Source organism: Periophthalmus magnuspinnatus, chromosome 16 (assembly GCF_009829125.3).
Source record: "Periophthalmus magnuspinnatus isolate fPerMag1 chromosome 16, fPerMag1.2.pri, whole genome shotgun sequence".
Lineage (NCBI taxonomy): Eukaryota > Metazoa > Chordata > Actinopteri > Gobiiformes > Gobiidae > Periophthalmus > Periophthalmus magnuspinnatus.
In genome coordinates this window covers 23,081,720-23,108,765 of record NC_047141.1, presented here as the reverse complement: position 1 = coordinate 23,108,765, position 27,046 = coordinate 23,081,720, and the positions used below count along the sequence as shown (strand labels likewise).

Here is a 27,046-nt window from a genome sequence, read left to right as displayed (position 1 = left end):
CAATTGGCTTTGGATAAATAAAGAGATTTCCCCTTAGTCTTACTTTTTTTTTTATCATGAAAATTTAACTAATGTGCACTGTGTAACGCTTCTAGTGGAGGGCCCCTATGTGCATGTTTTTACTTTGCTAAACTAAATCTCCATAGAGACAAGCAGGTACCATCACCAGAACAAGTTACAGATCAGATCTGTGGAGAGGCGACCTTTTTCACAGTAATAATAACAACCTGTTTTTGAAGGTATTTTTAGCAAAAAACCCACCCATAATGAAATTAATGCTAGATAGTTATATTTAATGCGATGAGACAAGCAGGTGGAGTTCAGCAAGTGGCCAGAAAACTTACATAGCAGAGTAATTATAGGTAACTTGAACCAACCTTCCTTGGAGCATTTATTGCTCTGTCCATCTTTGTCCTTTTCTGACTGGGCTTTTTTTAGTGTTGAAGGTCGATTATTGGTTTTGGGAGATGCACTGCTTGGAGAATCTGGGCTCTCATCTAATAAATTACATGAATAAAAATGTATGAATTAAAACATTTTGGAGAAGACAAAAGCCATCAACATTTCCTACAGTTTATACCAGTGCTCTTACTGGTACTGGTTGTCCTTGGTTTCTGTGGGATGGTGGGCCGTGCAGCCAGAGCAGGTTTAGCCCCTGGTGGGACTTGAGGTTTAGGACTAACGGGTCCTCCAGGGGGACCAGACGAGGATGCAGCCCGAACACGAGGAGCCGTTTCAGGCTTGTTTTCTCCATGAGAAGGTGGCTTTTCTAGGGGGGCTGCAGAAAAGTCAGGTTTACCCATGGGACTGCTGGGAGATCGGTTTTCAGGAGTGGAGGGCTGTGGCTTAGCTGTAAACAAAAATAAGATTGAGTTGTTGATATCCAAACTGAATGTAACCAAGTGGAGCTCAAGATCAAAGTTTTATAACAGGCGACTCATTTCACTAAAACAAAATTAAGATCATTATATTTAACACAGTTTGGCAATTTTTTTTTTAGTTTAACATTTGACTTCCTGATTGGAAATTATGACATCACCTACCTAGCAACCATATTGCACACAGAAATTATTTGACAAAGAAAAATATAAGAAAACACCTTTAAATCGTTTAAATAAAGCAAACTAAGTAAAACTGTCATTTACATTTACAACATGTATTATCCAACTAAATTAAGTAAAAATTTAAGAATGATAAAAATGTGTTACCTGCTGTATTGCTCTCAGGTCTGTCTGGGCTGGAAGACTGTGGAAAGTAACAGACAAACAGATTGCATTTGATTATGAAAAACCTGATCAAAGCATATACGTTTTTATATAAATATGTAGTATAATATTCAAATACATGTGATGATGATCTGTTTAAAGAATAACATGATCAGTTATAAATTCAGTACAGCTGCTAACCACTTAACACAAAAAATTACCATGTTGTTCCTTATACAACCAGAAGAGGGCGTCATCACATAATAAGAATTGAATGGCTATTGTTCTGAACCGAATCTGTTTAGCCACAATCAACCATACTTCATGTTAATGTGAGAATGCTAACCTACTGTAGTTTTTATCTAACACCAACTATACATATAGGAAGCTCCCTTTAAAATTCATCACTGCAGTCTATGATAAGAGTAATACATTTTGTTGACAAGCTGATGACGGGCTCTGCTTTCACAGCTGCAGCCAAAGAAAAAAAAAATTAAAAATTAACTACTATTCCATCTGAATACCTGTTTACTTCACTGCTCACTACAACCAGTACTTAAAATTTTATACAGAAAAATTACTAGACTTAATGATTAAAAAGATCTATGCATTTTATTCAAATCAAAGTCAGTAAATTGCTGATTACACTAAACTCTTCTTTGTGATTATCTAGTTGAGTTCAAACCAGATGCCAACCAGGTGTTAAAGTCTGTACTGTGGTAGGGGGGAACAAACCCCTTACATTTCAAGTTGTAGTAAAAGCTTGTAATAGAACAAAGTTAGTATTTTTACCTTATGAACTCTCCTCTCATGTTTGGCCTTCATCTCAGCCAGGAGCCCGCTGCCGATCATCTGCACCCCAGGATGCCTCTTCCCTCCCTGGGGACTCCCTCGCCCGTCTGACCCCTCCCATGGCTCATCCATAGAGTCTGGGGTCCTCAAGTCTTCTGATCGGTCCGAGCTGCTGCTGTAGTCTGCGGGCTGAGAACGACTCGATGTGTCCCTGAAGGAAAACAGAGGTCTTACTTAAACTGATTTGTTCAAAGATAATTTGTCATTATTCTTCTTTAATATGGAAGCTCTGCATAATATTGTTGTTTTCTGCCAAATCCTAAAAAACACAAACAAACCCAAAAAGTCAGTACCGAGATTTTGGCTCATGTGCTGGGCTCCGTAGCGCCACCTTAGGTGAGGAGGGCTCTTCTGGAATACTGGAGGAGGACGTTGTGGTGGATATAGCAATGGGATGGTTCTTCTCTGATTTGTCTGATTTGTCTGATTTGTCCGGTTTGTCAGGTTTGTCTTTGGACGACCGCTTGATCAGGTTCAGAAAACCTCCCTTCTTTTTCTTCTCTCCGTCATGAGATTCGGAACTCTTTGAGGAACGTCTACGACAGAAGAGTTTGTGAAATTAGAAAAAAAATAAAACAACTAAAAAGTTAAAACTTAAAGAAAAAAAAATAGCTGGAACAAGAGTTAGTACTTACTTTGAGTCCAGTTTCGAGACCTTTTTAGAGAAGAACTCATCCACGCCTTCATCCACCCGTCCCATGAGCCCATTCTGCTCTCCATCCTGGGATAATGTAGTGCTGAATGCCTGTAAGTTGCAAATGTTAGGGCAAGTCAAACACTGTACATTGTGTTGTGTGTTGTGTGTTTTTGCACAGTTTGAACTTACTGGTACTTTGCTAGAGTGTGTTTTCTTGTTTCTGCGTGGCCGTAGTTTGGTGAAGTGTTGTAGTTTCTTCTCTTCCTCAGACGGCAGAGTCATCATTCCCCCTGAAGACCTTTGCTCCTGTTTGGATGGGGCTGAATCAGGCGTGGGCTGAGAGACTGCTGAGTCTTCTACATGAACAGGGACATCCTCCAGGGCTTTGTCCAGATCAAACTCCATCTCTGCAAAAACAACCAAAGCGTAATGTTAAATTTAACCATCAATCTATGCTTTAAAGTATTTAAAGACTTAATCAACTCATTAGGCATGACTTATGATTTACCAAAGGCACGGGATACTGGTCGAAGCATTCTACTGTGGATGCTTTTCCTCTTGGATTTGGGAGTCATCTGAACAAAAATCATTATCCTATTAACAAATTACTGTCCTGAAAAGTATATTTGAAACAATGCAACAAAAATTAAACTCATCCTATTTAGTATTTGGTACTTGTTAATGCACCAAGAGACAAGGCAACTGAAGTCAGAAGCAGTGATATGTAGTAACAACCCCTATAACACAGGGCACTGATGGGCAGCTATAAGCCTCATACTATTACTATGCTTGCGCTGTGTATTTTTAGCTTTGGGTCAGATTGTGACTATTGCCAAGCACAAAGTAATAGTAATAGTAAATTAAGCAGAGCCAGTGATAAAGCAGTGAATTTGAAAAGAATTAGCAACAGTGCAGAATTACTTACACTGGTACAGCAAAGAGTCTCCAAGGAGCAAAGTAGGTACAAAAGAAAAGTAAAGGAAAATAAAACATAACAGGCATAATCATACAAGAGAGAAATCAAGTCTGCATTTGCACAAGAGGTTTAAGTAAATATTTAAACAACAAAATCCAAAATTAGATAATCACACTTCAAAAACAAAACAAAAACCCTTCAGATTGATCATTACCCATTTATATTGTGACATAAAACTGTTACCATGCAGGTCTCCAAGTCATCCAGTCTTTCCCCCTCCAAAATCTCAGTGGAGGCCCGTTTAGGGATCTTCTCCTCTGGGACATCAAGATCCACGGACTCCTGCTGCACCAATGGACGTCCTCTCTGCACCAGATGGTCTGCCTGTGAAAAACAATATTAAACATTTTTCTGTGCATACAGTTTAAAAGCTCAAGCATATAATGCAATTTTGACTTGCATTATAAGATATATTTACCAGTGTATGCTGTGATGTAGAAAGTGCTTCTAAAATTTCATCCACAATACGATCTGACAAGAATGATGCCAAACTCAACTTTACCTCACTAAATAAAGAAGAGGATATAATCATTGTCCAAAAACCACTACTTAAGATTTAATCGATATACACGTTTCTCACCTGATTTTGTTGATAATATCGACTCCTGACTGCTCCAAGAGAGTTCTAGTGACAAAACTCTTGGGAACAAGAATTTTGGATGAACTAGCTTTCAACAGCTCTGCACGAAGGTTACTCCTCTTCATCACATGTGGACAAAGGCGCTCGGCTGCATCCACCATAGACTCCAATAAGGTCTGTATATAACAGATGAACTTGGTGTGAGCAGTCTGAAAATGTACCTTATACTGTGAATTTTGTGTTTCTGAATTATATTTATTTCAACAGAGGCAGCGCACATTAATGAACATTTCTGTTAATGTGCTAGTTCTTGCTCCAAAACTAATTTCCAACTGTAATCCTTGGGCAAGGTTAGTTAGCAAGACACAAGTGAATAAATAATAATAAAAGTGCCATAAAAGCCATCTAAACAATATCTCATATTTATTTACTTGAAGCTGTTGGTCCATAACTGTGGTGACCTCTCCGGCCATAGACTCCAGCTTTTCCTGAATGGGCCCCATTGAAGAGCTGTTGACCTCCTCTCGAGAAGACAAGCCCAGATGGTACAGGTTAGGGAGCAGCTACAGAGATAAAGGCAAATAAACAATCACAGCAAAGGTGTGGGGACCTCGGTTGGCAGGTTCACTTTCCAAATAAATCTTGCTTACAGTTTTTGAATTTCTTGCATCCTTAATGAGGTTTTCAGCGGATTTCACATCTTCCACTATTGTATCTGCTTCTGAGTTTCTCAAAGAGTTCAAATGGTCTTGAACCTTTACACATATTCTGTCAATAACCTAGATGAAATAAATATCAATAATTACCTGGTGCTGCTTAATGTATAGTTATCCTTAACAAATATTTGCAAACAAACCGTTTGTGTGGTTGTGGTCACAATGCCCTGCTGAAGACGATAGGCCTGTTCTTGCAAGTATTTTCTGGTTTCATGGTTCCTGTATAAGTAATTTTCAATCTAAAGGGGAAAAACACATAAATAAACCTCAAAGGGTAATGCAGATTGATTCCCTCTGCCATAGCACATACTTTCTGGCCCACAAAATCCATACTACATAATATGTAAGGCTCGAGACAACATAGACAACATAGGGACCTGGTAACACACCTTTAGTAAGGCGTCCTCTGTTTTCTCTGGATTCGCCTTCAAAGCCTGGGAGGCATCGATGATGGGAATGGGCATGAATCGAATTGTGAAGTTTCTACAAGATTAAAGCCAGGACATTATTGTTGCAATGAACACACCTCCTCCAATTATCTGCATCTGCATTTCACAAACATTTATAATTGTATTCCATAGATTAAAAGGCGTTTAGAAATCAATCTTATTCTGTCCGTCTTGAGCTTCCCCTGTTCTCAGCTCTTAAGTCCATGTTTTACAAAGGTTACAGCGGCTGTAATAGAGGTCTCTCCACATAATACATATTTATGAGAAGTCTGAGACAGTGCTGAAGGCTGGTTTTGATTTTATAAACAGTACATGTTGAAACCTGTTCAAATATGATCACAATACTACAACAGAGAGCAGCAATAATGTAAATTTACAGAAGAAATTAATTTATGAATAATAAAATTACACATCACGTTGACTGTGTGACAAAAGCAAAATCACATTCACAAACAAGTGGCACGAGAAATGAAAATTGCTTATTGAGTAATACAATATAAAGACTAGATTATGCTCCAGTCTGAATATGATAAACAGAAGATGAGAAAGGTGCATGTACAGATGAGCCCTGGAAACCAATTCAGTTTGATGCTAGTGTCATTTTCCACAAACCAAAGTGACAGATAGAAATCGTCAAAAATAATATCAGTCAGACTGTGTTTGTGCCTTCTGCCTTTGTCAGCGCCTCTATTCATTTCAGCTTCTCTTTGTTATAGCCTCTGTGTCAGTTGTTTGGCCTCCTGGGTCCTCCTCTGATCTGCTCCACTCTTTTAATATTGAAACACATCTCCAAGTTTCCTGATGCTCAGCACAAACTGTCTTGTATGCTACACCACTCACACTAAGGTTGCAACAATGGATATTATGACTAATATTATGAATTTAACTATAAAGAAATATTAAAAAGATATTTGGGAAGTATAACTTACTTTTCCAAAGCAGCCGCCACATCCTGTAGACCCTGAGGGCTGGTGTTGTTCCTGTCCCAGATCACAGTCCTGTACAGAAAGAGTAGGTCAGGTAGCATATAATGGAATGGTAAATGTGAGCATTTATATTTTTTATGTTTTAACCACAGCAGAAATGTCAAAATACTGTAAAGTTTTAACCTGAGTTTAGAGTTGATTTGCAGTGCCTTTGCCAACATCTTGGCTCCCATGTCACCCATGGCATTCCCACTGATATCCAGCTTGGTGAGGGAGGTATTGCTGCCCAGTGCATTCAGGACAATAGTCAGGTCAGTTTTGAGTTTGGAGTCTGCTAGAGACAGAGAGGTGAGGGACTGGGGAGAGAGATAAGAGCAAAGGTTTCAATTAGATATTAATATTTACTGCCAATACTGATCATTACAAGAAATTCTCAAATATTTATGAAAATAAAAGTTTTTTGAACAGCTTTTCTTTTTTGTTCAAGTGTTTAACACAAAAAATTTGCATAATAAGAGAAAATAGGAAGAAAATAATACAATTATTATTGTTTTGTTATCGCCTTGAGGAGAAGCTTGAAAATATCCTATGCTATTTTAATACCTTAACATCTACAGGCTCATTTAACCCATGTAGACGTCTGAAGCAATCCATCAACTTGCGCTGTGTGGTTGCGTTTGCACAGCCTGATAACCAGCTCACACACAGATAAAGGACAAGTATCCAGAGACCAGTCTGGCACAGAGAGGTTCAATAGGATCATCAATTTAGCCATTATAATCCTACGGGGGAAGAGTGAGGCCCTGCACCAGGGCAGAATGTGTCACAGCTCCTCTACAGATGACAGTGATAAAAACACCTAATGAATTGACGTGTAAGAGAGAGACTAGATACCATGAGGCCACAAGGGTATGCTTAAATTAACTGGATATCAGTATTATAAGATGTATAAAATTAGAAATATATAATATAATACACGCATGTACTCATACTTCTTAGTTCTAGTCAGGATCCAACCTACTGGAGACAAATGCAGGGATAAGTCCCTCCAAGTCTGGCTTTGACAGTATACCTTAGATTTTTGCAATGTTTTAGATGGTAAAAAGCTGCAGATGTTGTTGATTTGATGTGGCTGTTAAAGTTCAAGTCTAAGTCCATTATTACTCCTAGATTTCAAGCCTGATTGAAGGTTTTAGAGAGTGAGACTGGAGGTGACTGCTGACATTTTGTCTTTGTTTCTGTGGGCCAAAGACTATGTCTTCAGTCTTGTCTGAGTTTGGCAGGAGAAAGTTGCATCCACACACTGATCTGTTGGATGTAGTGTCAGAGTGAATATTATCAAAATACTGCGTGAGAATATCATTGTTATGGGTATATTTTTACTCAAGTGACACTGTCCCCCGCTAGAGAGGTAGCTTACTTATTAATAGATTGCCAGAAATGAAAATAAATTAAACCTAAACTCACCGACTCTTCCTCCTGAATCATATGTACTAGACTATCCAGCACTGGTGCCAAGTTTCTGTAAAGATAAATAAATACAAAAACTTGAAAAAATGTTATAGAATATTGCTTTTGACATGTAATTAATGTAGATTGTATACTTTGATTTGATATTGTTGAAATTCTTTCCCAAAGATAAGTGCCTGATGGAGCGATTCTTAGCCAACCAGACAAGAAGAGTGGACAGGTCTGAGTCTAGGCCTAGATGCGATAAGAAAATAGCAGGATAAGTTTAAATGTTATGGTATTACATAGGGCGACATAAATAGTTACCATTATCAGAAATATCCAGGCTGTAGATATTTGGGATTTCTGCAATGCAACTTTCAAGGATCTGAGAACCTCCAGATCGCAACTATGAGGACAAAAAGGGGAAAAAATATGATTCAATGATGCATTACAAATTCACAAGTAATAAAGCAAAGATTTAGGACCATAGAAATGAAAAAAACAACATGCAATAGATTGGATAAAGTACTATACATCTACGTATGCAACTTGCAGCTGTATAGCAATGGGGTGTGTAAAATGATAAAACTATATGAAAAATGACCATTGGATGATTAAGCATCTGCCAGACCAAGAAACAATAATGAAGGAATGGGGTGTTAATTATTTAGAGAAAGCGGCTTAGTACTTACACAATGGCCAAGCTTACAGGGGCATTGTGGGTAAAAAACAGGAAGTGAGGGCCAAGACCGCAATTATAGACAGTAAACACAGATGCTTAATGATCATACACAAACATGCATTTACCAGAGCACTAACATTTGTATCAAGCTACAGGGGGAGGACATAGCCCTCATAGTGATTCTGACAGCGCAAGTGGAGCAGATTTTGGGTTGCCGCCACGAAACGGTTCATTAACTCTGGGAAGATTTCTATGGGAAATCTAGGACTGAATTTCCTGTCTAATTTGTATTCATGTGTTATCTTTAGCAATCCCATTGAATGCATAACAAGCTGTGGTTTTCAGTTGGAGCGAAGGGGAGGAGATGGAGATGCCGTGTGCATGTTTGTGAGTGAGCCGTGATGAAACAATTAAAGATAAGACTTCAAATCAAGTTTTCACGTATGTCTTTTCCTGCCAACTCCTCCATTAATATACAGCTTGTTAGCGGTGTCAGTGGTATGTCAAATGGACTTGGAGTGCATCCCAAAAGCTAATTGTATTACATTAGTATTGAATTTAATTTATAAAAACACACCCACACTTTTTGGCTACCACGCATCACGCACCTACAATTCAAGTATACAAGTGCAATATACTGACAGTCTTAATGTATTACAATGCAAAAAAAACCCCAAACATTTCATTTTAGATTAACACTGTATCAAATGCATGTTAATTTGGAATTTGCTTACCTCACAGCAGCTGAGGTCTAGCGATACATCTTTGACATTGACATTACTAGCCAGCCCCAACAACAGCGCTCTAAAACACATAGAAAAGATAAATTGCTCATGAACTTCAAAAATGCTAATTATTTGGAGTCTAGTAATTATTGGCAGCACATGAAAGAGCAGTCTCTCACTTGAGGGCTTCTGGAGGCAGCTTGGTTCCTGACACATTGACAAAGCTGAGAGACATGGCACTGCTGAAGAAGTGCTTAAACGATGGCGGCACCTCTTTGCCTTTCCTGAAGAAGAGAGGGAAAAGAAATATAATCTTCATATTGTTGTAACTGCATTAGAAAAGTAAAAGAATGCTGTTTATAAAAGACAATAGCATCCATTTCTTCTCATCAGACCAATTTGCCTTTGACAGGGATCTAAACATGTTTGTAAGGGCTGCATTAGATATAACTGACTTTACCAATAAATTGCACTGTCAAAAGAATATGAAACAAAATAATGCATTAAAATGTATAACCAGCTGGTGACACACTATCTATTGCCAAATATGATACAACAGACAATTATCATGTACCTTTTATCACACAATTAGGCCATTTATGATTTACCATCTTCCTGCCGACACTACAAACTTTACCAGTAGGTGGCATACTAACTGTTCACATGGCTCTTCAAATGAGACATAAACAATTACAATGCACTTTTGTCTACATACATTAAGCTTATTAAGTCAATACCAGTGAAAGACTGTTGCATGTTACATGTTTTACAATTATTTATTTTTTTGTGTGCAATCAAGTTATTTTAGAACATCTTTCGGCTAAAACGTCACACAGTGGGATTTTAAATTATATTTTATATCCTAAATTGGGTTTTGTTGTTGGCTATTTTAGTAAGCAGGTGCACAATTGATTCACCTTACAACTAAATTATCTCACACGCATTCAAATTTTCATCATGATAAATATATTCAGGCAGGAGATGAAAGAGGCCAGGTGCATACAGAGACTCCAATTTATTCCACTGCATGATCTTAAGTGCTTTCATGTATACTGTATTAAACCACGGTTGTGTTGCCATACCTATGGGGGAAGACACCTTTTGACATATTGAGCACTGAGAGATGTTGGGTTGATCCTCGCAGCAGAGCGGAGCAAACCTGGCAACACACAGCCAGCATCATGTTAGCCAAACACAAACCTGTGCTAGTGGTACAAAATATGATTTAAAGCTTAATCAATATCGTCAGCGATAAGCTGACAGCTGGCTACATCTCAAAGCAATCAATGCATGGATTTGGCTTGCAAGGCCCACATCAATACATCACAGTATTCAGGCCACTTGGTGCATGGAGCTCATAACTGAATTACATTTGTTGCAACACATATGATATATTAAACTATGCGTTTATCTTGAAAAGTCAACTGAACAGCAATTTCATGTTTACAAAATAAAATGATCATGAATGGTTGCTACTGGACAAGCAATCAATTATGTTGGCTGGTTTGACATTAAAGCTTTATGTGTTACCTGATCCAAGGAGCAGTCAGTGTTGGATAAATCAAGGGTTGACAAGCTGTTTGGTTGAGCCAGGAAATGGTAAAAATGCTGAAAAACACACACACAATTTTCGTAAGTATAAATATATAGCATTAATTATTTTCAACCTTTTTTCTCAGACTTATCCTTATGTAATATCGGTAATCCTAAGGGTATGTGTTTCCTGATAACTATGATGTTCTGGTTTTTATGTACTAAAAAGACAACATATCGCTAAATATAGAATATACGACGGAGTGTAAGGGTCACTTAAATAAAAAAAATATGCGGGCGCTACGAGAATAAAGTCGTAGCATTTCTACATTTAAGTCGTAATTTTACGAGAATAAAGTTGAAGCCAGAAAAAGTCGTAATATTATGAGAATAAAGTTGTATTTTTATGAGAATATAGGCTGCTGTGCATGAATGAGTGACCAGTGCGTTATGAAGAATTTGGAGCATTTTGTTCAGATATAGCAATTTCTTCCAAATCTGTCTGGTTCCTCCAACTAAAAAAACTCAAATGCTTGCAGTGTCCCTTCAAAGTACTTATACTGATGACAGTGTCGTGATGGTGGGCTAAAAGACACAGTATTTCATCGTGTGTAAACCCCAGTTGAAAGTTTATCTGAACAAAATGCTCCAAATTCTCCATAACGCATAATGCATTGGTCACTCATTCACGCACAGCAGCCTATATTTTCATAAAAATACGACTTTTTTTCATAATATTACGACTTTTAATAATATAATAATATAATATTACGACTATATATCTCATAATATTACGACTTTTTTTCTGGTAGCGCCCGCAAAGTTTTTTTTATTCAAGTGACCCTTATACTCCGTCGTAAGAATAACAGATGCACTGACAATTATATTGTTTTACTGTTAATGGTCATAGTACTTCCTGATCCATCCATTAATATAAAAATAAAGGCATTTTGGACTGCAATCCAGCCAGTATTCTCAGTATCCAGGCTCTCAAAAGTCAATAGTCTCCTACAGTGCAGCATGTCCAGTGATTAGTAATGAGCCAGCAGGACTTGCCCCACATAAACGCTGACATGTCCTGTTCTAATCAATTAGTGCCATCAGTTTAAACCATACCCAGACACTGTGTTTGATACCTGGGCTGTCACGGATAACTATTTTAGTCAAATTTCATTCATCAAACAATTGTTTCTATAGTGCCCTCAATACATATGTATTTTAAATCACATTAACATAAAAAAGACATGCTGGTTGAAGACCACTTGATACGATTTCAAGGGGCTGTGTACAGTTTAAAACACTAAGTGAAAACATTTTTTCAGAATGAAGTCTTGGCCCCACCCACTTAATTGTTTCTCTGTCATGGTTCATCAGAGTGACAGAAGGGAATGTCTAGTACAGTCACATGCAATTGTTTCCACATGGTTCTCATCCAACAACATCTGATTCTCTGACCTTTATCGAAGCAACTGTCAGGGACAAACAAAATGTTTTGGAAAATCTAGAGCTAGCTCTCATTTTTTCACAGATCAATGTACAATATATTGTATGGAGTCAAGGTACAGGCTGGTAACCAATACTGGTATTTTTTTGGCACATGGCATGAAGTGTGCATTTACTGTATGATAACCATTACAGATTTTTTTTATTTCAATGCAGATGCCAACAATCAGTTAGTCACAATAGATCTGCTCAGTTTTTGCATCCCCTTTACCTGCATGTCGTCTCCTCTGAGCATGTTCCCTGAGAGATCCAGATGGAGCAGGCTGCCGGGGATGGACGGGTTGGCACTGAGGGACTGGCAAAGGCTGTTCACCCCTGAATACAAACACAAAGAGGGACAGAGTCAGCGCTATCACCACCCTCCCATCTCCAGACCATGTTTTGACAGCATATTGAAGGAAATAGCAGAGGAAATGAAGTGGCTGAAAACAACCCAGGTCACCATCAGAATGCCCAGTCAGAAAATGAAAGTAAAGTAATTCTAAACCACTGCTTAGTTCACCGTATGGGATAGTGTATTGTTGTATTAAATGTTGTAAAAATATATGGAAATTCAAGACGTATTTGTCTTTATAGAATAGCATACTGAATTCAACATAATAAAATGTTAAGATATGGGGATAGTTTAAATAGACAAAATAATTCATAAGACAATTTAAATATACATTTACAGTATATGTATAGCACATTGAGCAAAAATATTGATAATTTTTAGGTGAAATACAAGGTTACAGTTTCGGTATTCATGAAAAAAAAAAATCTATCTATTGTTTGAAAGTGTAGAAATGTTTATCTTCATAATATAGTGTTTGCTTCAGTGTATATAATGGGCCATTGTACAGGAAGGTGGTTTTCCATTTTATACGTCAACATTTTGTCCCAGCTCCTTCCATTGTATTTATAGTTGACAGAAACGCTTTAAGTGTTGGTTGAGAAGGAATGCGAGTTAGGAGGTATTCGCTCAACCAGTCATTCACATGGCAATCACATGCACCTCTTCTACAGCTCGGATCTGGCATGCCTGCTTCAAGACATGTGAGGGCACGCTTGACTGAAATGAGTAAATAAGATAACTAAGAGGTTTAAAATATATACCCCTAAATGAGAACTAAACAAGAACTCCATAAAGTTCACGTAATATAATTCAGCTTGGACAATGCCCTTAATACAGTGGATGTGCTTGTGGGCTTTTAGAGTATGGATTATAGATTGACCCTTTAATGCAGTGAGCTCATTTTAGGAAGTGCAGCTGTGGCCTTTGGAGAGTGGTTTGTAAACATGGTTTTATCTATTAATCTACAAAGTGTCCCTACAGCCAGTTCAGTGTCTTGAGCCAAAAAACCCCCAAAACAATAATACAACTAGAACTATTACACATTCTGAACACATGTGTTCAAAGTAGTGCTGGGCAATTAATCTAATTAATGTGATTAATTTGTATTTTTTGATTTATAAAAATTGCAAAATCATGAAATTGAGGATTATTATGAAACAGGTGATCTATATATCTGTTATGTGTTAGTAATTAATGCCCATAGAAGTGTAATAAACTATTAAAATTACATAATTTTATTCTTATCTTTTCCTAAAATTTTAGGAAAAGATAAGAATAAAAATGAAGACAGCTTCCCCTGTATGAAAGACTACTACTCACTAATGCCTGGACTGATTAAAATCATAATTGTTCAATGTGTGAAATACAAAAATATAAAAGTAATTGCCCAGCACAGCCCTGACTGAAAGCAAGCTCAAACCCCCACTGTTTTAACGGTCTATCATTGTATATAGAATAATCAATAATCAATATACATAAATAGTTCTTACCTTTGGGTGATAGTGAGGTCTTAGAAAAGTTTAAATGTTTTAGTCCCATTTGAAGTTTGGCAAACTGAGCACCTAAAGATGAAATACCTGCAACAAAAAGGCCAAGAATTTTCTATCAGTCATTTCCAATTCAAGTGCCTGCATTTGACTGAATATGCAAGCATTGACCATCTTTAATTCATACCACAGACAGACTGTGACGTTTTGCCATAAATTATTCAGCTTTGTGCACTTCTTAAACTATGACAAAGCAGATTTCACCATTACATCAAATTTATATATATTTAAAAGGTGCACTATACGACTTTTCATTTCGCCACTTGCTTGTCTGAACGATGTGCAAGTTGCACAGCACAGGCTTGATGTGCTCTCATCTCTTAGTTTTTTGTCAACAGACAAGATGTAGCATTCTGGACATGCTGTAAGTGGGGAGCCCTGGTCCAGTCCCACATATCAACAATTATAATAATCTAAACGCAAAGTTACAAATACGTGGATTGCTTTTTCCAAAATCTGCCTGCGGAAAATAAGGCTTTACTTTAACCTCAACTGAAAGTAGCTTGACTCCACAATCACTAGAAGATTCCTCACTGCAGGGTGACAATAAGAGAACAGAGGATCAATCACACTGTCAGGCCCAGGCAGTGGGTTTGTTTAGCCAAACACCACCCTCTAAGGGAGACATAGAGGAGGAGCACTGCTCTAGGTTCACAGAATAACTCCTGTCTGGCAGACAGAATCAAAACCAACAGCCCACATTTGTCTCCAGGCGGGACAGAAGGATGCTGTGATCCACCATGTCGAAGGCAGCTGATGGATTTCCCAGAGCCAACAGTTAAAAAAGGGAAATTAAAAACTTTTAAAAGAGCTGTTTCAGCACTGTGCTGGGATTTAAAACCAAATTTCATTCAGATTAAGGTAAACCTGTAGTTGGTCATATGCAACATTCTTTAAAACCTTTGACAAAAGGGGCAAATTTTAGATGGATTTCGATCAAGATTGGGCTTTTTGATAAGTGGTTGGACCACACATGTTTAAGAGCAGTAAGAAAACCAGAAATCAGACACAAGTTCACAACATTGGTAATATAAGGTCTGATAGAAACAAAACGTTCTTCAACAGATGATTTGGAATAATATCTAGTGGACTCAAGGAAGGATGTTGAACAATTTTTTTTCATGTCCGACAGAGACACTGGTTCAAAACACTCAGACTAAATTACAGACTGTTGGAGCTACGGGGTCCACAACAGGGAGCAGTGGCAGTCTACGAGCAAAGACTTTAACTCTGAAGAATGATAAGGAGTTTTCACAGAGTGTAGATGAGGGCACAACAACATTACATGGATTTACAAGAGACTTCAAAGTACTAAAAAGTATCTGTGGTTTGTGACAGTTTGTTGACACCAGGTTTGATATAAAGCCATATTTCGTAGCTTTAACTACCCTCTGATATTCGACAAGACTGTCTCTGGATATATGTAGGGAAACCTATAGATGCAAATTTTTCCATTTCCTCTCAGTGTGTCTGCTTCCGCGCCTGACCTCACATGTATTCTCATTAAGCTAAGGCTGCGCTATGGGCTTTGTGTACTTTAGTCTTACTGAAGCCACTGCATCCAAAACCTCTGTACAAGTGTCATTGAAACGAGAGAGCAGACCATCTGGCGTGGTGTTTTGCCAATCATCTCCATTCATAGTTTCAGATGCATTGAATGCACCAGAAAACAAAGAGGCAGTCATAGAGTTCATTGTCTCCACTCGGCATGCTGAGACGCACAGACTAAACACGTTATAACGAACAACACGGCAAAGTGGTCTGAAAAATGCGTTCCGCATATCTCCATCAGATTTACAACACTATATCCAGGATGTGTCTTTTCTCGTGTGCAAGCCCTCTCAATAAGAATGTAGGATTTTAAAGGTATTTTTAGCAATTATATCAATTACTACACCTATAATTTAATAAATACAAGATAGATAAGTTTAACGCAAAAACATTTCCAGCAGGTAGCTGACCCCCCACCAGAAAAGTTACATCATTTATCCATTTTAAATAACCAAATTCATTAGCTAAAACAATATAACATTCACTTCTTTCGTCTCAAACACAACCCCATGATACAACAAAGTGGGCAGCCAAGAAAAGCACTCCAGTCTTGAGTAACATGGCCCAGAGTGGCACCGAGGCACAGATAAAAACACTGCAACAGATAAGAGTGTACATCATACCTCTATCCTCCAGAGGGTTGTTGGCGAGATTAATGGTAGTAAGTCCTGAGCTAGGGTTGCTCGCCAGGGCAGCAGCGAGCTTTTGGGCAAAATCTCTGTGAATTGATATGTGATGCATTAGACAGCAAGTATACAACATTTGTCAGTGACTCTTAAATAGGAGGCACTATATTATATCTTTTATTATTCTAATAGTATAGCTGTAACTGATATAGTTTATTAGGATACAGGCACTCTCTATAGGGCAAATAAATATCAGTATAGCAAAATTAAACTAAAGTAAGTAATTCATTTGTAATTCCCCTGCTTCTGTACCTGTTTATAGTATTATTATATTATTTTTATTTTGTATGGTATTAGTTTATGTTGGTTAGCCTTTATTACCCCCATAGGGAAATTTGTCCTCCGTATCTGACCCATATTTCAATGCAGCTAGAGTAACCCGTCAGGAGCAGTGGGCATATGGACCCATCCCCAGATCTTGAGCCAGACCTGGTCAGGACTTCCTTAGCTGGAGGATTTTAACTATTGTGCATGTTTTGATACTGTATGTATATTGGACTGTAACCCAAAGCTTATAAAAGTCCACGTTTACATACGTTTTCAGTCCTGCATTGTCCAGAACCAATTCTTCCAGTCGACTTGATCTTGATACCACTCTTAGGATCTCCTCACACACATCTGCAGACTTTAACAAAGAAAATACAGGTCAATTAAACAAATGACTGCATGGGGTTGTAGTTTCTAAATAGTAAAATATATAAGACCTATGTGTTATTCATTATTATGTGAAGTTTGCAAAGCAGTCACACTCTCTCCTCTTGGATCTGTAACAGTGTTTAGTTTATTACTTTTATCAGAAGCTTAAAAATATTCTAATTAACGGATTTAGCTCCAAGGCCAAAACACCATTTAACAGGAACAGCCAAAGCTTCACCGGAAACATCCAAGGTCATGTGCAAACTCAGTGGTATACTTTTAGGTTAAATGAGTCCCGCTAGAGTTCTGGGTAAAACAGTGAAAACACCCTGGGAGCCTGCTCACTTATGCTAATTAAAGCTGAGCTGCAGGAAGTGAAAGGGAAGCATGGTGCATTTGTGACAAGCCAAGACTATGGAGAGCAGAGCCAGCACAGGAGGAAGTAAAAGCAGCAGCATTTTTGGGCAAAATGAAATATTCAACAGTTTTGATGATGTCCTACCAAGATGTTCACTGACCTAGTTCACTGTTCTGGACAGTGAGAATGCAGTATGGATGTACATCTTAAAGGCACCATTGTAACTTTTGTGGTGTGTGCCACCTGCCTAGCTGACCTGTAAATTGTCCTGGTGGCATAATTTTGTTCCATGGAGATAGATAAGGCTAATGCTGTACTGTGGAACATTACAAGCAAAGTAATAACATCTCCATGGAGACAACATTCAACAGAAAAGTTAAATAATGTAAGATAAAAAGTAGTACATAATATGAAACATCACTAGCATAAAAAGTCATTTCTTTTGCAGCATGTTCAGTCGAATAAAAGTCAAAATTATAACTTAAAACATTTATCATTATTAAAACAAGGGTCAAGTTGACGTACATTTGTACAGTTTTATTTAGTCACATATGGTTTTGTTTTGGCAAATAAGGACTGTTATTTAATCATTGCATTTAGTTTGTTTCAATTCCATTATATAGGCTCTATAACATAATTTTACCACAGGATATGGTCAAATTATGTCATGACGTGATATTACAACTTTACAGTCATATCTTTTATAACAGACAGTTGAACTCTACTGGACCTCTCTGGTGATGTTATACTTGACATTTGGCATTTCCGCAATAAGGGAACCTTTCACTAACTAACCAGTAGTGACAGTGCAACAAAAGACAGGCCACATTGTCCACATTGTCCTTCACTGTTATCTCCAGCAGAAAGGAGAGAGTGAGAGAGAGAGAGCATGAGAGAGAGGGATAGAGGGAAGGACAGATAGGAGGGGGGGGACACACAGAAAGTGTTGTTTGTGTGTTTACAGAAGTGGAATATGTTTGTGGGTAGAGAGCTGGGACTGATCATGTCAGATGGGGAGTTTTAGGGTTAGTCAGGGATGAAATAGAGAAATAGACAAGGCACAAAAGTTATTCAGACTGTGAAAGCACTGGTTTATATTATAAGGTAAGACTGATGATCAGGTTCAGGTAAAGTGCTCAGTGTGTTCAATTTCATACATCCAAGTCAAATACACTGGTGTATACAGTCTATTAAAATATACATGGAATAGTGAGGTAAAAATATGGAGGTTAGGGCTGAATGTTTATCTAAATGCATCTTTCTGACTTTTATTGCAATTGGAGTTTTAAACCACAAGGGCAGGTTGTATATCAAGACCCCATGGAGACTGCAAAGGATATTAGTTTTTTTGCATAAATAATTAAACATTTTCTGAGATGATTCAAATTTGAATTTCCTGGGATTACTCTTGCCACTCTCAAATCTGCACAATAAAACAGTAATGTTACCTTCGGGGGCAATACAAGTATCATGCTAAACTAGGGCAATAACAAAGGATTATTAACTATATATTGTAATAGGAAAAGTAATTTAATGTACTATAAAATGGAAATAAAAATGTAACGATAGTTGAAACATTTGACTGAAAATCTCTATACAACTATAGACTATATACAAACAACTATGCCATAGCTCTTGCGTGGCATTATAGTTCAAAGAGCAAAACACTGGCTGCATGGACTGCATGAATTGGCTGTTCTCAAATACACCCCTACTGGGCTTTTATGGCCCTGATGTTGAGCTAAAAGACACTGTTAGCTTCTTTCACTGTGAATAAAGAGCAATCAGGAAGTGCTCTCATCACTGCTGTCCACTGCTCATCTGCTCCTCCTCTGTCATTTCTTCCCTGTGTCGTGATTAGAGCCACACAAACAGGCTGATTGATCTGGAGATGGGCAGAATAATGAGGAAGGCTCTCAAAATGTGTGTGCGCTTTTTATTATCCTCTTCATCATCACCCAGAGACACTTCTTATCTCTGAATTGAGATGGTTATACTATAATCGTAGCCTGAAGTGACTGCAGTTATCTTCAGCTTGTATGGAAGTGTAACTTGTAAAGCATGACTTCACAAGTATATTCTCATAGTGAGAGTTGTTTAAGGGTCTCCAATTTTTACTTTAGGCTAGGTTTAGACCTGATATTGATTTAATGCTTCTTATACACGTTTTTCCCCCAAAACATGACACCCAAACAATAGTAACAGAATAATCATACGAACATTTTGAACGTAAATTTAACAAAATGTTAGTGTTAACTTGAAAGCTAATGGGATTGCTGCCCCTCAGTTGAACTGTGTGAGTCAATAGATTTGGCTGGAACATCAGGCAGCTTACATCTGGTGGTGGAAAAGTGAAGACTCTTTTCCAAACCCGGAAAATGTCAAGCTATCTTCTTTTTTCAGCTTTCCTCCTAAAATCTAATCTTTCCAGACACTTTCGGACTTGTTTTGACATAAAGGCAGCTTTGTCCACAAACCTGTCTTACTATGCTAGTTCACTGCCATCTTGCTGTTATTATTTCCACCAGCACAAGATCAATAACAAATCCAAGCCATCTCATTAGCACATTGCCAATTTGCACAGGGCTGCTTGCAAAGGTTGTTCGCTGAAAAGCCAGGCTGATGCAAATATATGACATTATTAAGTTAAGTGTGTGTAATGTGATTTTTGTTATTATTCCAAAAAAAAGCTAATCAGATGATATTTCTACAGTCTATCTAAAAATGTGCCAAAAATCCCCAAATGCCAAAGTGGAAGTTTAAGCATTCTACAATATTAATGCACTGTAAAATTTAACTCAAAGGTTAAGAACACTTGTTTGGAAGAATACAGTAACAAATTGTATTATAAAAATCCACTCTACTCAACCTTTTTTTCTGATCTCCAATGTTAAAGGACAAGATATTAATATTCATATCAAAAGTGTCCATTCTATTTCCCTAAATGCCGGGTAATTGTTTGCACCAGTGAAGTCTGGTGTGGTAATTGGTGCGACTGGGCAAAGCCTTGAGACAGAGTGGGGAATGGAGATCTGCAGGGGGCAACAGCCTGAGACACTGAACCTCTTTGTCTGCGTCGGATTAACAATCTTATCACACAAGAACACAGCACTGATCCTCCATAAACACACAGCATGGGCACAAAGGAGGCAGAGGAACAGTCCATTTGCATATACAGTTTTAGACAATAAGTAGTGGCAAGAGTGGAACAGCTAGTCTTTTATTATAGTCTACCTAACTAGGAAGGTAAGCGCTAACAGATGAAGACCAATGGGAGGTTTATCTTCACGGGATTCCCTAAATTCTCTGCATTTTGTCTGGGGTGTTGCATGTCAATTAAAGCTAGCTGACTGACATGAGTTAATTTCATAATCTGCAGATGTAATTACAACAAATCTTAAAGATGAGTGACACTGAAAGTATTTTTTGTGACACGTTAAATATGATTAACTCATATCATTATTTATTTTCTCTAAAAAATATAGCTCAGTTTTACCAACACTCAGTTTATCCCAAAACCCTCAACTTACCTGTTCCTAAACCTAACCCTGATCCTAACTCTAATCTTAACCTGACTGTGACATGTGATATATCGGGGAAAAAGGGCGCCACCCACATGCATCAACAGAAAGTTAAAGAAAAACTAGATGTGTTGGTACAATTTTAGGTCTAAATTCACTTTGTCTTGTTAAAAAGTCAGTTATTAGACAATGCAGGTGAACAGGAATACAGTTTAAAAGTGGGTTGCCATGGTTGTAATGGAATCTGAAGTCCCAATAAAGTAAATGCCAAACTTTCAGGAAGTCTCTTAGCTTAGCAGGTGATTTTGGTAATTGTCATCACTTTTTATTATTATGCACTATTATGTCAGGATAATGATTGTATGAACAGACTGACCAGTTTACAGTCCTTGGTGGATAGCTTAGTAAACCACTGGTTAAACTCCAACACTGCGATTATGGCCACCAGGTCTCTGAGGCACAAAAAAAGCACAAAATTTAGTTCAATTTAGCAAAACAAAATTTTAACTTTATTTATACACTGAATCTGAAAGAACTGGGAGCTTACCTGTTTTCCAAATGGTTGAAATCCTGCAGGTTGAGTTCTCTCGAATCTTGTGTTAAATAGATGGTGTCTACATCCTAAAAAAAACACCAAAGTGTATTAGCTACTAAATTAACCGACCATTAGATATGTGTAATAGTAATGGACCCAACACTGACCCATTGCACCTCTTCTCTGTAAGGCAATCCAAGCCAGTCACAAACACATCGGTACATCTGAGAAAAGCCACCTGCATAAAAGCACCAATATTTATTAAGGCTAGAATTACTGCAGCAAAACTCCATGAAAGAGTTATAGTAGATAGTGTATGTCAAAATGATATTTGGCATTGGAAAAAGTAAGTCTCAAGTAAGCAGTTGTGTAAATCAGAGTGAGGCAGTTTGTTCCTACCACAGGGCCCAGGTTCTGCAGGCTTGTGGTTTTCCCACTGTGTTTGTAAAGAGGTCAGCCTGTCCGGAGGCTCCATGCTAAGCTTCTTCATAACTTTTCTATAAAAGAAAAATTAAACTAGAGCAAAAGACTGCACACATTACAACAATTGATTCTTAATGCATGCGCCACTCATTGTGTTAAGTTGACCATGTTTTTTGTTTTTTTATTGTTTTTGTGAATACTAGTGAACAGGTTTTCATTTGGTCATCTTTGTTTGGACTTGAGGCATGAAAACCATTGTATTTTTCTGAAAAAACATACTATTAAAGCTCCCATTTGTAATAATATTGGACAACATGGTGTTGTTGCATTCCCACATAACACCACTAGATGCTATCTGCGTAACTGATGACTGATAGTGTGCCAGCTTTCATCTGATAGAAGAACATCACAGATCATTGGTGAGCCTGAAAAAAAGACCAGCTAACAGGAGGGGGGGGGGGGGGGGCAGGTCAAATAAACTTACAGATGGTAGCTTTAAGTTTCTAACACAACTTTGAACTATTTTGAGGTTTGAACTCACGGTGGTGGTAGACCTGGACAGATCCTTTGCATACATATTCCAATGTGTGCCACAACTTCATTGACTTCTTCTGTGGAAAGCAGCTTCAGCGAGAAGGATCCACGGTCATACTCTATTGACAGCTGCAATACAAATAAAGTTTTAGTACTTGAGCATATTATAACTCACAGTACTACTATGGTACTGCTGGATTACTTCACCCACTGCATAACCTTCTTTAAATGTCAAGGAGTAAATGGTAAACCCTAATGATATACATCTTGTATCTTTATCTGAAATGAATGTAAGGATTTAATGACATTTGCCATTGAAAGGATACTTATGCAAATACTGACGTAACATATGCCTTCTCCATAGGCCAAAATTATCATAATCCCAGCTGCTATTTATTAAGGATTCAGAGCTATCTGTCATGATAAGCAATGGGCTGACATGTAGTGAAAAGTGGTGAAGAGGTTCAGCTGCAGGAACAGTGTGGTTAGCAGAGGATTATCATATTTAATAGGTACATCATGGTCAATGACAGGAGCTCTGGTGCTGTACAGAAATACACTGGAGCTTAATATTAAGGGATATTTAATCACTACAAGTTTGTCAGTTTCTGTATTTGTCATCCACTGAAATCATAATAAAACAACTGTGTAGGCCTATTATACCCTAAGAAAATGTGATAAAGTTAGATAAGAAAACTTCATTCGTCCCACAAAGGGGAAAGTTTTTTGTTGCAACAGCAAAGTTCAAAAACAGCATTGGAATAAAAGGTATCAAAACCTTGCCACAACAATTAGGATTTGAATACCAGGCATTAGTAGACTAAACTAGACCTGCCTAAAATATTGACATGCAAACTAGAGTTACAGTAAAAACAGTAGAGTAATAAACTAAGGTTATTATTTTTTGGATCATAGACATAATAGTGCATATTTTGTCTTTTTTCAGTACTTAAACTAATGCCATCTTGCTTTTTCATTAAAACACCATGACACCAAAAGAAACATGTGTTATGACTTTGATGTGGCTTGTTGGTTTGTACCTGTGTAGGTTTATTACACGCAATTCCCTGAATCTCCAGATAGTTAAGGGAGTGCTCCACCTGAAAAAAATAAAGTAAATGTTAGAGTATGACTAAAGCTTTGCAAGTACATGGTCTCATACAATGACTAACACACAGGAATGGCTGTTATTCATAATTGGACAGAATAGAGTTGTTTCCTTTTCTTTGGAGTCTGTCTGGGGCTTTTTGCTGATTCATCCACCATGTCAGGTAAAGCCACATTTACTTTTTATTCTAAATACACATGCTACCAAGGAGGGTCGATGGTTGGCAAAAGGTATACTTAAGGGTCTTCCCATTGTTTTGATATTGAAAATGTAGCTGTTAGCTGGAAGTCACATTTGAACTGTTCTGCTCCAGTCTCTTCATGTCCATTTGTTTTTCCCATTTTATCCTGAGTGCATCAGAAGTTACTGTTTAAACAGACTAGTAAGTTCAAATGTAGATAAAAAGGAAATGAATAGCAAATGTTTTTGAAACATTTTTGCCATAGGTCCATAGCATATCAGTATTCCAGTACTCCACAACACAATAATACTCCTTTGTTTTGATCCATTATTTTGGCATCACATAGTTTAATTAACAACAAAGCCATATACTACAAGCAGAAAAATGCCAGCACCACACTTTATAATTCTGTATCGAGTGGATATTTCAAGACAAAGAGCACTGGGACAAAGCAGCTGCCTTTTTTTCCATACCTAAAAAGGAGAGGAGAGCCTTTCATATTGGAGGAAAGACGGCATGCTCTCTCTCCCTCTCTTCTGTACATGTACCCTCCGTCTCACTGCGCTCCGTCAGACAGAGCCTCAGGGCAGGCCAGGGAGAAGGGCCAGACTGTTGCAGGTGGAGCTGTGTTCCTCCAGACTGCCTCAGACTTCAGAGCAGACTGTCTATGCACTTGTGTGTAGTAGTCAGTACACTCAGTTGTTTGGTCTTTGTCTGTGAGCAAACAGTATCGACTGCAGAGATTTCATTCATTATTTTACTGTATTTTGAACACTGGAGTGTGTCTTTGCAACCAGTCTTTGTGTTTGTTTTGATCTCATTCAGCATCTGCATTCATGTTTATTTATGTAAGCTCACTATTTCTATTCATGCCAGCTACACAGGTGTGTCTGCAGGTCTACGCGCGTCTGCAGGTAATTGCATGTGTCTCCTGGTAACTACATGTAGTTACCAGCAGACACGCAGTTACCAGGAGACACACGCAGTTACCAGGAGACACACGCAGTTACCAGGAGACACATGTAGTTACCACATGCATCTGCTGGTAACTACGTGCGTCTGCTGGTAACTACGTGTGTCTGCAGGTAACTACGTGTGTCTGCAGGTAATTACGTGCGTCTGTAGGCATTTAAAATTTCTAGGATTTAGTGTAATTATTTATATTTCCTTACCACTTACAGCCTATTTTTGCACTGCATGGTTTATGCTACATTTTTAACACCAATGGCACGCAATTCTTGTAAAGAACTACTAGCACAAGGTCATTCAGGACATAAGGCTTGAATAGTGAGTAAATGGTAGTTTAAGTGGGAAGAGTGATAAGTGAGCTGATAACCCTGAGCTTGGGCCAATGAGAGAGTTTAACACTGAGAGGACAGAGATACAACCAGAATCTTGTATGAGTCACATATACAATTTTGACCAACTTTTAAACATAAACACTGTATTTTGTCAAATGAAGAGCCCAAACTTTTCTGGACTGAAAGATATATTCCCTTGACTTTAAACTAAAACAAAACAATAGAGATGAATGAGATGTGTTTAGTTTTGCACTGACAGGTTGTAGGGCCTGCAGCCTCTCAAACGGAGCCAAGCCATCAAGAACAAACCCACTGAGATGTGTGCAATAGGCTAGAGGGGGAATTCACATGCTTCTGAGAACAGAGAAACAAACATGTTGTAAGGTTTACCACTATTGCCACCAAGACTTCAAACAGAAAATCCACAAGCTCCCCTTATTGAGACTATTTACAGTTCTGGATTGTCAACTCCAACATGAAATGTATTTTAGCAGAAAGACAATGGTAAAAGTTACATGTGTTTATACGCTATGGCTCACACTTTGTGCAGTGTAGTCAGCATGTTTGCTCCGGTATTTACTATTAAACCAGTTCACCATTTGACATTCTGTTCTTTGTAAAACAGCAATAGTCTAAAATAACTTAATAACAGAAATAGGTTCATTGATTTTCTGTTCAAAACTGCTGAAGATGCATTTCACTGTAGCAAGCAACAACTCTTCCTTTCTGTATTTTTATTATCAAAGAAAAAAAGCTGTGACATTTTTAACACAACATTTATGACCTGGAGTTTGAGTTTTTTGAATAAAACTCAAACTCGAGGTCATAAATGTAAGTACAGAACAGTGGGTGGGATATAGAAAGGGGAGTTAGAGTGTGCAAATTACAGTGCTGATTATATGAACAGACAAGAGCCAATCGGGCTGTAAAGCATGAAAAGTTCAATAAACATGAGACGCAAGATAAACTATCAATATAAATAGGTTCAGTTGAGGCAATGGAGAAAACCATGTGTTCCTTAAATCTGCCAAAAGAGGAATTATTATGGGGAAAGATACATGGGCTATTCTCACAAATCTTTTACAACTGGAAGATTCCATGAGCTAAAAAAAGATAGTATAAAACTGTAATGCAGAGCAGAGAGCAGGTTGACTGAGTGCAGAGGCCAGACTGAGGTAGGACTGACGTTAATCTGACTATAGTCACAAGGGGATTCTTGCAAACAACACTTGAACACAGCTAAATAAACACAATTCGCTCAGAAAACATGTGACAGGAGAAAGAAGACGAGTGGAGCACTTTCTGTGGCTGCCAATAAATCCATAAATCCCTTTTAAGCTTCTAATCAATCACCTAAAACTTCTCCAGGGGCCTGTTATTGACTTAGAATAAAGCTGTTTGGTTGGCACAGCACTTAACGCAATAATGTGACACAGGCAAAAGATATTGTGGACTTCTATACAAGTTACTTTGTCATTTCAATGAAGATTATTTAGTTCACTTTCCTGCTTAATGCCAGGTCATAGGGGACAGAAGCCAATGATGCAATACAACTGATAGAACATATTAAGCCTTACATTTTCACTAACACAGAAATGTCATTAGAAAAACACATTTTGTTTAAAGGGCCCATATTGTGCTGTTTTCTGGTCTGTTATAAAGTTGTTTCTTCATTACAAACATACCTGGTTTCATTCACACATGTTTAACACACAAACCTTGCATATTTAGGCTGTGTACTTTTCTCAAACAAAAACCCCTCTGTTCCACCTTGTGATGTCATGTGGTAATACTAGAAGTGGTCCATTGTGTTTTTAAACTCCATGCACTTTCACAAGAAAGATTGTGATGATTTCGGCCCTGGACAGCTACTGAACAAAAGGTAAAAGGAGCTGTTAACTTGAAAACTGCCACTTCATGACATCACAAAGTGGAACAGAGCATTTGGAGCTTTGGAGATGTAACAAAACACAACTCCATGTATGTTTTTGAGGAAGTCCCAACATTCTAACCTGGCTTAAAGCTCACAGGAGGCATAATATAGAGCCTTTAATAGAATTTCAAGTAAAATGTTGTTTTTTGAAATGAAAATATA

At 37.8% G+C, this 27,046-nt stretch overlaps 1 protein-coding gene across 3 annotated transcripts in view; it reads right to left on the bottom strand.

Annotated features, from left to right (window-relative positions):
• LOC117383408 (F-actin-uncapping protein LRRC16A-like) overlaps positions 1-27,046 on the bottom strand; it is a 45,871-nt gene that overhangs the window by 2,127 nt on the left and 16,698 nt on the right. The window contains exons 4-37 of one of the 3 annotated variants that reach the window (XM_055227844.1): positions 23,402-23,461; positions 22,369-22,490; positions 21,804-21,901; positions 21,572-21,642; positions 21,417-21,490; positions 21,246-21,321; positions 16,891-16,979; positions 16,292-16,386; positions 14,061-14,147; positions 12,448-12,551; positions 10,731-10,808; positions 10,283-10,359; positions 9,380-9,484; positions 9,210-9,279; positions 8,118-8,199; positions 7,946-8,045; positions 7,809-7,863; positions 6,525-6,697; positions 6,345-6,413; positions 5,356-5,449; positions 5,107-5,205; positions 4,901-5,029; positions 4,682-4,813; positions 4,251-4,426; positions 4,089-4,176; positions 3,854-3,994; positions 3,203-3,269; positions 2,884-3,101; positions 2,693-2,802; positions 2,351-2,593; positions 1,998-2,208; positions 1,209-1,245; positions 581-850; positions 378-497 (exon numbers count right to left, since the gene is read on the bottom strand). In XM_055227844.1, the coding sequence (XP_055083819.1) occupies positions 378-497; positions 581-850; positions 1,209-1,245; positions 1,998-2,208; positions 2,351-2,593; positions 2,693-2,802; positions 2,884-3,101; positions 3,203-3,269; positions 3,854-3,994; positions 4,089-4,176; positions 4,251-4,426; positions 4,682-4,813; positions 4,901-5,029; positions 5,107-5,205; positions 5,356-5,449; positions 6,345-6,413; positions 6,525-6,697; positions 7,809-7,863; positions 7,946-8,045; positions 8,118-8,199; positions 9,210-9,279; positions 9,380-9,484; positions 10,283-10,359; positions 10,731-10,808; positions 12,448-12,551; positions 14,061-14,147; positions 16,292-16,386; positions 16,891-16,979; positions 21,246-21,321; positions 21,417-21,490; positions 21,572-21,642; positions 21,804-21,901; positions 22,369-22,490; positions 23,402-23,461 (3,820 nt within the window). The remainder of the gene's footprint in view (positions 1-377; positions 498-580; positions 851-1,208; positions 1,246-1,997; positions 2,209-2,350; positions 2,594-2,692; positions 2,803-2,883; positions 3,102-3,202; positions 3,270-3,853; positions 3,995-4,088; positions 4,177-4,250; positions 4,427-4,681; positions 4,814-4,900; positions 5,030-5,106; positions 5,206-5,355; positions 5,450-6,344; positions 6,414-6,524; positions 6,698-7,808; positions 7,864-7,945; positions 8,046-8,117; positions 8,200-9,209; positions 9,280-9,379; positions 9,485-10,282; positions 10,360-10,730; positions 10,809-12,447; positions 12,552-14,060; positions 14,148-16,291; positions 16,387-16,890; positions 16,980-21,245; positions 21,322-21,416; positions 21,491-21,571; positions 21,643-21,803; positions 21,902-22,368; positions 22,491-23,401; positions 23,462-27,046) is intronic. The other 2 variants (XM_055227846.1, XM_055227845.1) reach the window with 2 other exon arrangements.